The sequence below is a fragment of the Aplidium turbinatum genome, chromosome 1, assembly GCF_918807975.1.
Source record: "Aplidium turbinatum chromosome 1, kaAplTurb1.1, whole genome shotgun sequence".
Taxonomy (NCBI): domain Eukaryota; kingdom Metazoa; phylum Chordata; class Ascidiacea; order Aplousobranchia; family Polyclinidae; genus Aplidium; species Aplidium turbinatum.
Window position 1 is genome coordinate 37,135,456 of NC_137472.1, and position 15,356 is coordinate 37,150,811.

At 38.4% G+C, this 15,356-nt stretch overlaps 1 protein-coding gene across 1 annotated transcript in view; it reads left to right on the forward strand.

Moving 5' to 3' along the window:
* Positions 1 to 862: 862 nt before the first annotated feature.
* LOC145782517 (uncharacterized) overlaps positions 863 to 15,356 on the forward strand; it is a 31,744-nt gene continuing 17,250 nt past the window's right edge. The window contains exons 1-3 of the mRNA XM_082594324.1: positions 863 to 1,226; positions 12,842 to 12,937; positions 15,115 to 15,168. Coding sequence (XP_082450450.1) covers positions 892 to 1,226; positions 12,842 to 12,937; positions 15,115 to 15,168 — 485 coding nt within the window. The 5' untranslated portion in view covers positions 863 to 891. The remainder of the gene's footprint in view (positions 1,227 to 12,841; positions 12,938 to 15,114; positions 15,169 to 15,356) is intronic.

Genomic DNA, 15,356 nt, shown 5'->3' on the forward strand with positions numbered 1-15,356 from the left:
ATGGATTATAGCGCTTTCTGGAAACACTTTTAGGGTAATATTTGTATGAAATTTATTAGCAGATAAACAGCTATTAACTTATTAAAGGTAGCTCTTACACACGAACGGTCAAAATCTGCGGCTAAAACTAGAGAACACCAAAAACTCAGCTACAGAAAAACCCAACAGAGTAAGCCATTCTGAAATTGCTTCCACAAATTGGTTAAAAGAAACTTAAATCCAGAAAATTTTGCGTGATTTACGATTTGCAAAGTTTATTGGTGTCTTTCTGTGTGTCTAAAACAAGTCCTTGGGGTGTTAATAGCCAGATGTCTTGGAAAACGTTATAAATTTCTGCAAATTTTATTATATTTTCAACAAAGGGCTCAACTTCGGAATCCAAACTTCGAAAATTTGGGGGGGGCCATGGCCCCTTTCGCCCCCCCTGGCTACGCCTATGGTTCAGTTTATTGTTTTGCTGGCGATAAACAAACAAATGTAACATTTACCGTAACATTCAGGTCAGATGCAACATTTAACGTAACTGAGCTTGCGCTTGTTCAGATTTAAATCTCTACCTTCTTAGTTCTTATACTTGATCCAGGGCTATAGCTTTATCAATGCGGAAGCGGCGGAAGTCATCTAATTATGGTTGCCACTGAACTTAGTATGGCAATAGGTTATTTCCCTGCGTGAGAAAACAATTCTTGCGCATTGATCAATTCTTTTCTTTCTTCAGTAGACAATCAATAGTGGCAGACCAAGCAAGATCATTGTGTTAGCAACAAGGTTAAATTTTATTGTGCTAGTTGCGCCGTCGTATCTCGATTTGAATTGTGTAGTTTTGTGCAGCTATTCTGTAAAACTCACTACAGTAATATGATAAGTTTAAAACCTTCCAAAATCCGTTTCATGCACCATCGAATAAACAACAACTTTAGGGGTGGAATATCTGTCAATGATACAATCGAAAAGATAGCAGCTGGAAGGATGAGTGTTCATACATTACCAAGAATCAGAGTATGCAGAAAAGATGGTTTTTACTACGCTTTTGACAATCGTCGATTGTATGTCTACCGAGTTCTTCAAAAGCGAAATAAACTGGATAAGATCACAGTAAACCTTGCTTCGAAGTCCCAGTTTCAACAGTCCAGATTTAACACTTTGAACAATGGCAAGTCAGTAACTATGAGAGGGGGCTGTGATCTGGATCACGCCCATGCTACATCACCTGCTTCTTCTGACGAGTAAGATTGTTTGTTGTATTAACTGTTAATGAAACGTTTGTTACATCCATGATGATAGGCTAATGTAGGCTAATGCCATCTGCTCTGCATTGTTTTTTTCCACCATAGGTTTGATGCAAAGTTGCCAGATATATTTTTTATTCTGCCCAATTGCCACTAAGAATTAGCCAAAAATTTGAAAGTTTGCATAAATTAAAGTAAAAAAAAATTTTTGCTGAAAATGGCATTCATTTTGTGAAACTTGGTTTGAAAATAAACAACTCAACCAGCACACAAACCTCTATTGCTGCAATCATACGCGCCGACTTCCGGGGGGGGCCGGGGGGCGGCGCCCCCCGTTAATTTATGGTTGAGGGGCAACAAAAATGTCTAAATTACAAGTGGTGTTTCAAAGATAAAATACTTCGCGAAAAAGATTTAGATCATTTAAACGGATTTAAAGAATGCCGAAAGCGAAAAACAGCCTAACGTTGTGCTTGCTCTTGACTGCAAAACAGCAGCTGATCGCTTGGCTTTCGCTGGAACGTGAATTACTGAGATGCGCACGTTCACAGTCACACACTGCTTATCTTCCCGTGCGTGAGGAGCAACTTCACAGTCAAAACGCGTGGTAGCACAAATAGTCCAGTCAAAATAGGGTTTGACCCACCACTAATTGCAAATGTTTCGACCCATACATTTTCTGAAAGCTTACATCATACAGAATAACATACTAAAAATCTGCCACGAAAAATTTAGTGGAACCCCCTTTTTAGGGGTAAAAACAAAATGGCCGCCATGTGTCCTAAAAATCTTCATTTTTCCATATTTTTTCACCTAATTCATATAATTTAGGTCTGTAAACGAGCTCATTCTATATTTCTGGTACAGGAATCCAAAAACAGACATTGGAAAGTTGCAATATCAGACAAAAACGTGTTTTTTTTAAATTTATAACAATTTAAAAATAAAATGACCTCCACAAGTCCCAAAAATCTTTAATTTTTTTATATCTTTTCATCTAATTTAGTTCTGCAAAAGACCTTTGTTAATAACTCACTGTAAATCGAACATAGACCCTACTTCAAGCATGTGTTGCTTTTCCTGGAACCTGGGCTGATGCTGTCAAGGGGAGAGTCCTCTATGTACACGATTTGCCAGCTGCAGATGCAGTCTACCATACTGCTTGTAATGTCAACTTTCGCACTGGCCGCAGCATTCCAAAAGTTTTTGATGGTGATTACCCATTATCTACTACAGGGAAGCGAAAGAAAGTTGTTAGAAGTGGAAGAGCCAAAGATGTTAAACGACACGAGGCATTCCTGATGACAATGGAATACTTCACAAACAATGATGATGAGACATTGTCAATTCAAGATTTGAGAGATAAAATGCAAGAATTTTTGGAGGGCACCGACATGAAACCATATGGATTCACTCATATGAAAAATGAGATGCAGCAGCACTTCAATGAGAAGGTAATAATTACAGACATGCAAGGAAAAGAGAATATAGTTACTCTGCACGCAACTGCCTCACAGATTATTGGCAACTTTCATCAAGAATCAAAGCAAGACAGAGATGAGGAAAAGAGTCACATAATAGAAACAGCAGCAAAGTTCTTCGTCGTATGAGCAGAGAGAGCAGCAAAGTTAATAAAGCAAGACATAAAACAAGTCGAACAGTTAAAAGACACCTACCCAGACTTTGAAGACTTGTCAACAGAGACGGCACTGCAATTCATACCTCAGTCCCTACTTCAATTTCTTCAGACTATGGTTTGTAGCAAGAATGCTGACCCTAAAATAGCTTCTATTGGACAAGCTATTTTGCAAGCAGCAAGACCAAATGCTATTACTGCTCCCCTACAGTTAGGCTTAGGCGTGCAGATGCATCATCTGTTCCAGTCAAAAATGCTTGTTGACTATTTGAGCAAGCATGGATTTTGCAGCTCCTACAGTGACATTCAAATGTTTGAGAGAAGTGCAGCAGTAACACAAAATACTGACATTGTAGAAGATATGAGTGAGGGCACATTTCTTCAATATTCAGCAGATAATGTTGACCACAATCTGCATAGCATTGATGGTTATGGAACATTTCATGGAATGGGCATTATTTCCATGATGACACCGGCAGCAAAGCACTCATTAGTTATAGCCTACCAAGAGTCAAAGTGACAGCAGATCACATTATTAACGTTGGCAGAATTTCTATTAAGTACTTCCACCAAGACAAAGAGAATTTACATCAAAGGCAGTATGGAAACTTGAATGATCCTGGTGTAGAAGAACCATACGCAATGGCACATCTATTATGGGAATCGTCTTTGGTTCCTAAGGTACCACGTCCTCAATGGCCTGGCTTCATGCAACTTATCCACCAAGGAGGCAAAATTTCCGTCTTGTTCCTGCCCATGATTGCCATGGACCCCAGTGATCTCTCATGCATCTATTCTACCCTGAAATTCATTTCGTCTCGTGCAACCAGATGTAAAGTGTGTCCTGTCATCACACTTGATCAACCATTGTGGCTAAAGGCATTTAGCATGGTTGAAAGTCAGCCAGAACTTCAACCATCTGTGATAAGACTCGGAGGATTTGACACCATGATGAGCTACCTAGGCAGCATTGGACATTTGATGAACGGAACTGGACTTCAACAACTCTTGGAAATAGTTTATGCACCTAATTCAGTGGTCCACACGCTGTCCGGAAAAGCAGTGAGTCGCGCGGTCAGAGGACATTGTGCACTAATGCCTGGAGTAAAGGTGACTAAGCATTCCTTCAAAAAGAAACACCAAGCTATCACCATGGGTGCAAAAGAATCCGTCAAAGTCAAGGACAGGAAAGTGAGTGTTGATCCCATCCTCTTATTTCAACGTTTAGTCTGGGCTGTTACAACAACGAATCAGCTACCAGAGGTATTCCAGTATGAACTTTGTCAATTTCCATCAGCCTTGTTTGAATCAAAGTTCATCATTAGACCAGCCAACAAGGCCTCCTTGGTTGACTTCTTGTGGTCTTCATCAATTGAGTCTGCTCCAAAACCATGTAAGCCCTTAGTCCAGCATGTACTAGATGGAGGTGCCCTGCTCCATAAACTTCCTTGGACAGAAGGAGCTGCATGGGATGAAATCATGCAGATGTAGCTTACACTGATTATGTGATGTCCAAATATGGAGCCTGTATTGTTGTGTTTGATGGTTACACAGATTCGCCTTCCACAAAAAATGGTGCTCACTTCCGAAGAACTGTTGGTAGGATTGGGGCTGAAGTAATCTTCGATACAACAATGAAGCTCCAAACCAAAAAGGAAGACTTTCTTGCTAACCATAAAAATAGACAGCGACTAATTCATATGATAGGGGACAGACTCGAAAGAGCAGGATGTGTTGTCCACTATGCCAGAGGAGATGCAGATGTCCTGATAGTAGAAACCGCGATGTCATCTGCACAGCAACAAGACACTGTAGTTTTAGCAAGTGATACTGACCTTCTGATTTTGCTCATACATTACAAGAAGAGTAATACCACACACATCTGGTTGCAAACAGCATCTAAAAAGGGCACTAAAAAATATCAATTTTAGTCACCAGAAAACTTCTTGGAGACACTGTGTCAAATAATCTTCTCTTTGCCCATGCACTGTTGGGATGTGATACCACTTCAAGGGTATTTGGAATAGGCAAACAGAAAGCTGTTACAAAACTAAGAACTGATGAAAACTTCAGAACAGCTGCAGCAACTTTCATGTCATTCTCTGCAAATGCAAATGATGTTGTAAAAGCAGGGAAGTCGCTCTATGGAAGGCAAGATGACAATCTTGACGATCTAAGATATCAAATTTTCTGTGGAAAGACAGCAAGAAGTACGACTGCAGTAGACCCATGTTCTCTTCCTCCCACGTCACCAGCAGCGAGGTTTCACAGTCTCAGGATATATCATCAAGTGCAGGTGTGGCTGGGTCATGAGACAGATGTGCCACCGGAACAGTGGGTTTGGCATTTTAGTGAAGGCAGTCTGGTGCCTGTGATGACAGACAAACCTCCAGCTCCATCTCAGTTCCTGGAAATGATTGTCTGCAACTGCAAGACCGGCTGTTCTACAATTCGATGCACATGCCGGAAATCTGGTTTAGAATGTACAGTTGCATGTGGCGAATGTCATGGGTCATGTTCAAATTCGTCATTAGGCCTAATGGAAGACATTGACTCTGATGATGATGCCTTAGTTTGAACTATTAATTGTTTAATAAAATTAGGTCTTTTACAGAACTAAATTGTGCGAATTAGGTTAAACGATAAGGAAAAACGAAGATTTTTGAGACTCACAGCGGCCATTTTATTTTTAAATTTTGTTATAAAATTTTATTAAGACAAATTTTTATCTCATTTTTCAACTTTCCAGTGTCTGTTTATAAATTCCTTGTACCAGAAATATAGAACGAGCTCTTTCACAGAACTAAATTACATGAATTTGGTGAAAAGATACGTTAAAATGAAGATTTTTGGGACACATGGCGGCCATTTTGTTTTTACCCCCAAAAAGGGGTGTTCCACTAAATTTTTTGCAGCAGATTTTTAGTATGTTATTCTGTATGATGTAAGCTTTCAGAAAATGTATGGGTCAAAACATTTGCAATTAGTGGTGGGTCAAGCCCTATTTTGAGCCGGATTGACTGGACTAAAAAGCGAATGCGAGGTTGAATGTTTATTCTCATTTCACGAGTTATCCAAGCGTCCATTAGATTTTTTTGTGACTTCAAACATGAAATCGATTTTAGCAAACTTTATTGAGTTGAAACTACGACACAACGAACAATTACGTGAATACAGCTTAAAGAAAAAATGCATTTTTCAAAACTGTCATCCGTGTTTTGCTTGAATAAGCACTATATTGATGTAAATATTGTGAAAATATATACATCACATACACTCATCAATATACACTCATCTATATGATATTTGACACTCCTGCACTACCGTGTAGCCTATACTCGAGTATAGGTCAATCTCGTATACGTCGAACCCCTACTTTTGAGCCGAAAATTGGTATTATTTCCTTCACCCGTGTATAAGTCGAATAGCTTATTCCGACACTACCATTCGATGGTTCATCTAAGAATTGGGATTGACATGAGGTATGGAAATTTCAAAGTAGATCGTAGTGTAACTTACGCTGTTGGAATAGTCACGTAACTATTCACAGCAATATTAAGTAAACCAACTAAATTAGACGTGCTATTTTCAACGAGGTCTTCCAGCTGTGAGATCAATTATTATAATTGAACAGAACGCATTGTTTTGTTCGCAATGTGTGAGAATTAAATCAAAAACCGATAAAAGAAAAGGTGTTTAATGAGCTTGGTTGCAGGTATTGCCTGCATTAACGACGTCTTTTACCGCTATTATCACCCAGCTAACCTGACATCATCGTTTTATGCGGCCGCTAAGGTTTGACATCGACTTCAACGATCATGGAATGTTACGTAATGAGACCGATTATATCTTACACGCAAAAATAAAAAAATCGATCTCTTAAAACAGCTCTTTCCGCTGTTTTGTCTCGTGAGCTTTGCATATTGCTCAACAAGTGCATAAAGTTTAGAATTGACAAGAAATTATTAAAATTGAAAATTAAGGTTGAATCACTGCAAATAAACGTATTCAAAACTTGCTTCCGCCGACGCCATTTCACCTTCCGTAATCTACGTCGGCAATTTCCCGCAGCAAAAATGCGTTCATTTTGTAATCTGCCTGGAAAAAACAGCTTGTTCCGTGTATAAGTTCAACCTGTCTTTTTGAGGTGAACATCACTTGCGAACATCTCGACCTATACTCGACAGTATTCGACTACAAAGACTTTCGATAAAAAACAAAAGAAAACACTTCGCCGTTGTTAACGCTTTGAAGGTAAGTAATTAGCAAAACGAGGTTAATAAAACTGATAGCTGATCATGATTTTTTGCGTTTTATTTCGATAACTTCACTGTCTTGATCGTTGTTATGCCCTTGCAGGAAAGGAAATTAATCGGCTTGTTTTCCAACTGTTCCAATAATGACCTAACATCTAACAATAACAATTTTTTACGTCTAGGCGTCCTGCATGTGTAAAACTAATCGTTTCAAGCAGCAGTTTTAATAAATTCGGTTTGCGACCTAGGTGTCAGTATAAACAGGACAGTAAGCTTAATCAAAGACTATTTTAATTGAGTAAAATAGCGTTACGGTTATGACGTCATCACCTTTCTCGCCCCTCAAGGTTTTTTGAAAAGTCGGCGCCTATGGCTGCAATTTTCCTGCGACTCTAAAACGAAACTAGTCCAATTTCGCCGAAAAACCATAGAACCAGCAACCTTGGTTTGGTGTTGAACGCTTTTCCCCTCCTGAACGCTTTTTTTCTTCTCAATTACGTCACTATGGTTTTTCGTTAACTCACACTGGTTGATACAGTGCAATAACGCATTTTAACGTTTAATGCTTTTTTGGTTAGAGTAGGCTATCCAGGCGTTCCCAACCTAGGGGCCATGGCCCCCTCGTGGGCCATGAGCCTCTTTCAAGGGGGCCATGGAAAATTTTGAAACATAATATTTTTTTAAATTTATCATCTCAGTCCACTCCAACACTATATAACAAAAAAAAAAATTAATAAAAACACTAGTACATTTTGCCCAAATCTTCGTGAAATGGTCTTTAATTCGATCTGAAGACAAAGCAGCGCAGTGTCTTGAATATTCAATATGACATGCAGCCAGGGGAAGATTTACATATGGCGCCGGGCGCCGTAGCGCCCCCTAAAATTCCAATTTATTTTTTTATGTCTGCATGCAAATTTCTTTTTTGTGCTATACTTTAACTTGTAAGTTTCCATTTTACTAACTTAAAACAATGCGTGATGTTTAGTCTCAGCAAGTAGACCTACTAACCGCTATAACCACTGATAACGGTACAAGAGACAATGTACATTATATAAAATACTAATAACTAATAAAGAAACTTTTTTTAACTCAAGTTTAAATAGTATAATGCATGGTAGCAAGGGCGTCCGCAAGTTTTCGGTTAGGAGGGGTCAAGGTGGGTTCACTCTGCCGTTTCGGCCGGATGCAAAATTTTTTTGAAAATTTGTCCATTACACCATCCAGACAATTTATTATTTTTATCAGTGTTTACATTTCTACGGATTTTTATCAAAATTGGCCAAAGCAAAAATTATCAGAGTTATATAATCGTTTTATTGCATACCGGTACTATTATCGTGCTCAAGTGAACCTTGCGTTATGTGTAATATATACATTTGGGGTAATAATGCACTTTGTTTTGTCATAACTGTGTGGTTTCCGCAGCGACCGACTGCTAGTAGCTAGTAGTTCCAAGAAGAGATAGTAAAAGAAGGTAAGAACAGAGAAAAAGAAGCCATTACGCGATGGTATTTGGGAGTCTATATAATCTTTAAAACCATTCACAGAAAAAAGTTATGAGTTGTGATTATATCAACAGCAAATTTTTTAAATTAGCGTTAAGTATTCAGAGCAAATAGCCTACTGGTGGCACCAGTGAGGAATACTATCGCCGCTCCATTTACGTTCCTCACATGGACTCTTTAATCCAGTCTCTGAAAAGCCGCTTCTCAGAGACGAACATGCTGGCATTAATGTTATACCGACTGCATCCAGCGCAGATGGAGAAAACTGACCGTTCAGACTACAAAGCCCTGGTCAAAACCATACACCAATTCTACAACTTTGACAATTTTCAGCAGGACGCCATGTCGTGGTACGACATAACCATAAAAGGAAAATTTCCGAAGACCAGGAAGAGTTGGAATTTGTGCACTTGGTGAAAACTATGGAACTTTTTCCAGCTGTACGTCAAGCGATGATAACATTACTGACCCTCCCCGCCACTACTTGTACGGTAAAAAGATCATTCAGCACAATGAGGCGGGTCAAAACATGGCTCAGATCAACTGTCTGACGACAGGCTATCCGGGCTGTGTATGATGAGTGTCCACAGAAGTCGAATAAACTCGGACAAAATTCGTTCATCCAAAAAGTCATCGAAAAATTCGGCAAAGACCCACGTCGACTTCACTTTTTATTCAAGAACTGATTAACTAAACTGGTGGCTGATTGTTCTTTTCTGTATGATTTCATGTTACGAACAGCTTCATTGAATTCACGAAATACGAGATGATTTTATCTGAAACTGTGAACTATCCTTCTTCAGATTTATGTGAGATAAAGCCAGTGCCCGCACTAGTAATGTGGTTCTGAGAGTACAGCAGCTCAAGTTGTCGAATTTTGCGATTACGGGTAGCTCGTAGGTATCTTCGTAAATTAAGAGAGGAAGTGGGATACTCCCGAAGAAGGGTGATGATCACAATCGGTGAGCTTGACCAGCCAGTCATCACTCGTATCACCTTCACCCATAGCCGTACGAGCCAGGGGGGCAGGGGGGGCAGCTGCCCCCCTGTTGTTTCAAACCATTGCAAATTCGGGCAAAATCTTGCAACTATTAGGGCAAAAATTGCTATATGAAAAGCTACAAAATTGCAGGAATTATGAAAAACTATAAATTAATATATTTTACCTATTAAACTAAAGTAGGCTACAGCCTCTTATTTGCACAAGAAATGTGCCGCAAAGTTTTCATTTGGCACACCCGTAGCCTATTTATGTATTGTATTGCATGGTGATCAAACTGTAGTACGAAGTGCATTTAACCAATTGCATCATGCCAATTTGGGCAGCCACCAAAATATGTCTCTAATACTTTTGTGAAACTGCCCAAATAAAAACGCAAAATTTGCTATAGCCTATAGCTAATTTTATTAATTTTCACAAATGCATCGTGTTGATTTGGGCAGCTGAAAACATGAAATTATCTGATGAAACTGATTAGTCTGTTAATGCAACTGCCCAAATTAGCGTGAGGCAGTTTCAACAAAATGAAAAAATTCATTAATTTTTACCATTTACATAACTGTAGCCTATCGTTTAGATTTTGGCAACAAAAAATATGAAATTATCTCTCTATTTATAAAACTGCCCAAATTAGCGTGAGGCAGTTGCCTCGGCATCAAAATTTACAAAGTCTTTAATTTTTTTCATACTATCCATAAATGCATCATCTCGATTTGGGCAACTACAAAATATGAATTTATATAAATCTGGTGAATACCTTTATAAAACAATTCGGGTGGAGAGGTTACAGTGCTTTTTCAACCATAAACGAACATAGTTAAGCAACGCCACAACATTTAACAAAAAAATGCTATAGCCTACCTGTTAAATGTAATGTTAATGTTGTGGTGTTGCTTAGCTTTGTTTGGTTACTTTTATAAAACTACCCAAATTAAAATGATGCAGTTGCGCCCCGAAGCAAAAAAAAATATATTAAGTTTGTTTATGCAACAGTGTCATGTTAATTTCACCAACATTTAAAATGCTACTGCTGAAATATATAATCTCTAACCAATCATAATACATTCATTTATTTCAAAGCTTTCCAAACTCAAAACCTGCCATGCAAGCTGGCAAAATATTTGCTTTGCAATATCTTGTGTGAAACATGGCAGCTCCACTTATTTTCATTAATATCTTGACTTCTGTTCTGTGGAGATAGATCTAGTTGTTTGCACTTGACCTGCTTTTTCTGGTTGCAAAAAAATGTTGGCAAGCTGTATGCGTATCTTCAAAGATGAATTCAATTGTTCTATCTTGATTACTTTGGTAAGAAATTCTAGCTAGCTGGTGATCTTGTTATGTCAGTTTTTCACTGTTATCATGCACCGCATACATTATAACTTATTTGGACAATTTCTATAAAAGCGTGCAGATTTGGGCAAATTTACGTTCTGCCCCCCCAAAATGATTTGGTCTCGTACGGCTATGCCTTCACCCCTTCCCCCTTTCAGAAAATTGCCTATTTTTGCATGTTCTCGCTTTTTCATTTTTCATCCAACAACTTTCCAGGGGGGGTCAGCTGACCCCATTTGCCCCTATGTGCGGACGCCCATGCATGGTAGCAATCCAGATTTTATGGCAGTTTAGGCAGAGAGATAGGATGGAATGCCATACATCAACCTTTTGGACAGTGAAGCTGGATCTGGTCTTAAACACATCTCTGCTAAATTTATTAGGCCTACGTATTTTATTCAAAACATGTTTGTGATCGAATTACTTGTTACATTAGGAATTACATTACATTAGGAAAGCTACAGCTTACATTACGAAAAAGAAAAAGCTTACGAAAAAGCTTACGTTACGAAAGCATTACATTACATTCGAATTACATTAGGAAAGCTAATGTCATTTTTATACGTTGTTACAAATTACAATTACGTATTGAGATGTTTTTGCAACATTATCAGCATGAGTAGTTTAATCGTATTGTTCTTTTGCTCAATTGCATCATTGTGAGTTCACAATATTTTGTTTTGCTGATAGGGCATAAGCCCGATTTCGCTCAGTCTACAAAACAGAAATAGTAGACTCTTATTGCTGCAAGCGCTTTGTTTATATTTGAATTATTTTTTTAATCGCAATATCTTAACTGAGTACCATTCACTTGTACTAAGTCCACCTAGGCCGTTTGAATGTTTTATATAATGCATTTTCTGGGCTATGCACCAGTGAGCTTCAGGCACTCAAGGTTGGTGATTTATTGAAATAGATTGTGGTAGTTACCCATTTTCATTCACTTGGAGCAATCACTGTTGTATAGCCTAAAGTTTTAGTGAAAAATACCTAAATTATCATTCCACGTTCGTTATTGCTTTTAATTGCCACGAGCGGCATTATGGCATTGCCTCAACTTTACAACTGATTGTCACTTGTGGTGTTGATTTGTGATGTGGGAATGACTGCGGGTAGCCTTCCTGACTTAGGCAATTTTATTGATAAAAACGCAAAACATTTTCCCAAGCCATTTGCGGCAAGGTTGTTCCATACTTCTTTGGCCCCCCTAAAATTTTGCCCTAAATCCGCCACTGCATGCAGCTTGCTCCTTCCACTACCAAACCAGCAATTATGACATTGTCAGAGCAAAAACAAGCTCAACCATCACATTAACTGCATATGTAGCCGAATAACTAATTAATGTAGGCCTACTATCATGCTTATTGTGTGTTGTATTTATATCATTCTAACTACCGGTTACTGTATGAAAAAGTTTTTTAATTAAAATGGCGTTTCTTAATTTTTTCAAAGAGTTGAAAAAATAGGGGGGGCATTGATTTTTTTAAATTTTGAAAGGGGGTCACGGAGTAAAAAAGGTTGGGAACCCCTGCTATAGACTGAGCATAAGAGTAGAAGCTCAGTTACTATCTTCTATACTTACTTAAAGAAAGAGAGTTGTCAATAACATTGATTGGCTGGTTGATTGGTTTGGTTTTGTTTCAAAAACCAAACCAAGATTACCAAATGTAGACCTATTCTTATTTCTTGAACCAGGCGTTTTGTAATATTCTTCTTCATTATTACAAATACAGCATGACTATGGTGTGATATAAGAAACCTGATCTCAGATGCAGATTCAGTAACGACATGCTACTAAATATGCTTGTAAAGCCTACGTAACCAACGCAACAGAAACCTGCTTTTTTCTTAAATGACACTGCCTCCATTTTATACAGTGAGGATGATGGACCAACTCTTTCTTCACAAACAGTGGAACAGCAGAGAAGCAATTCTTGTTCCACCAACGCTCTACTAAGCGGAGCCAGTGCTATGTAAGTTAAGTTCTAATTGACGTATGACTGCTACATTCCTATTAAAAATATTTCGATTTGGCCCAGCTAATAAAATTAACAATTTGATTGTTAAATTTTTACATGACATGCATTTTTATTCAACAGACATGAGCGTAATAGCTCTTCACGTTAGCATTGTATAAAACATTTTTTCGAAGTATTTCATTTTCTTTTGACTCAACTTTGTTTTTGCTAAAAAATTCCGTTTTGTTTTCTTTGCGAAGTCGGAACGAGTTCGAAGCTTACACTAAACATTTGTAAATTCATAGTTTTTTGTTGAACAAAAAAAGAGTTTTAAAACATCCAACATTTTGCTTCGAGCAAAGTTTTTTGTCTTCCTTAATTTTCTTCACTTCCAATAAACATAAGGGTAAAAATCTTAGATATTGATCAAATTTAAGATATTGACAACACATTTTAGTGATGTATATGAAACACTGATGCATTTTTTGCATACCCGTTCACAATAGCGTTGAAAGCGGGTCCAGGAGGTAATTTTAGACCCAAACCCAGGGATTAATAGTATAGTGATCGCCAACTCGGCTGGATTTCTGACAAGCGGAGTGTAAAAGTGTTGCCAAATATTTTTTTAATTTTTAGAAGAAATATTATTTTGGTATTTTTAAAGTAATAGTCGCCCAAAACTTGCCTGTGAATAACTATTTTAAAACTAATCTAATAAAAATATATTATTCACTTACTAAACTATCATATTCTTTGCAAATTTAACCTCTCTTTCTAAGTTTTATTTAAATTTTGCGCATAAATCCACATTCTTATTGCAAAGTAACACAACTACAAACTACTTTAACTCGATCTTATGCAACTTTAAACTTCAGATTAGTTTTAATTTTTAAATAGACAAGCTTTGGGCGACCACCACTCTTTAAAAATGCCAAAAAATAGTTTTTCTAAAAGTTTAAAAAATATCTGGCAACACTTTTATACTCCGCTTGTCAGAAATCCAGCATAGTTGGCGATCCTTATACTATGAAGCCCTGCCCAAACCCGAGATGATTTTGTGAGCCATTAACCTTTGCACGTGCAAGGAAAAGTTGACGAGGCCACGAAAAACTTAAAGATACCACCGTGTTTCTTTAAGTAGAGTGCGTTTTTCTGAAAAGAGTCTTGATATGGGGCCCGAGAATCTCATAGGTAAAACGATAAAAGTGAGTCCCATGCTTGAAACCAAGCATCGGGGAAAGATAAGGTTCTCATTATACTAAGCCATCGGCACTAACGAGAATAGGGTGGCCAGTTCCTTTCTCTCGGCCGCCTTTACTTCAGCAATTACGCCTACCCAATTTATTACACCCTGGGAGGCTGGGTAGAGGTGAGCGGTGTTTGTCAACAACCAGCATAAGCTGGGAGTCGAACTAGGATTGCGTGATTGGAAAGCGAGCGCCTTACCCGCTGCGCCATCCCACCGCTCATTGCTGCCTATTGAAAATTTATGAACTAGGTTTCAGCTGAGGCTCACATGCACAAATGTGGCGATGTGGTGTTTCCAACTTAAATAGCCTATACGCCTCCTCGCTTGACGTGTAATCAGGAAGGGTTAGCTTCTCTCCAAAGGTACAGTAGATGACGAGTGCCCACTGCTCATTGGGTGTAGGCAAGTTGCTTTACGAGGTAGTTTACTAGTTTGATGTATCGTAGCTCATGGTGTGGTCTTCGATATTAAGCTGCAGTGGGACAGGCACAGCCATAGCCTAGCCTTGTTGCAAGCAAGACTTCACTAGACAATAAAGGCTTAGCCTAGCCTTTATTGTCTAGTGAAGTCTTGCTTGTCTCTTCAAAAGCAACCTTTGATAAGAACCACAAACAGTCGCGTTAACCGGGGGTCCAAAGGATGCTGTTGGAACACTGGGCCAGAGATGATTTTAAGGGCCGGTAAAAAAACAAATTCCAAGTGGCCTGGGAACTTGAAGAAACCATCTAACCATCTCGTATTCGTTGGATATGTTGCGTTTTTCATAGAAATGTCTAAAGTTGGTGCCCAAGAGTTTCATTGGTAGGCTACCGGGCCTGAATTATCCTCTCAACAACTCTGATCACAAATATAATCTAATTAATAAAATATAGGCTAGTTTGGGTTGGTAAACTTGCTGAAATCGACTTTAAATTGTAAAAATTGACGCAGGGTGTTGTTACAGACAAGAAGATGATGATTCAACAGGAAGTGCAGAAGACAACAATGAAGAAGTTTGGTAAGAAAATCAGCATTTGTCATCAAATATTTTGCCAATGACAAAAGTCTTTCTGAATAGCCTGTTGTCTCTGGATTTACGAACTAAACTACAACTTGTGCAGCTCAAAAGATTTTTGCTTTCAGTCCAACGGAACGATTTTTTTTTGTGTTTTTTTGCTACCACTCAACTGCAAGCTCACCAGACTA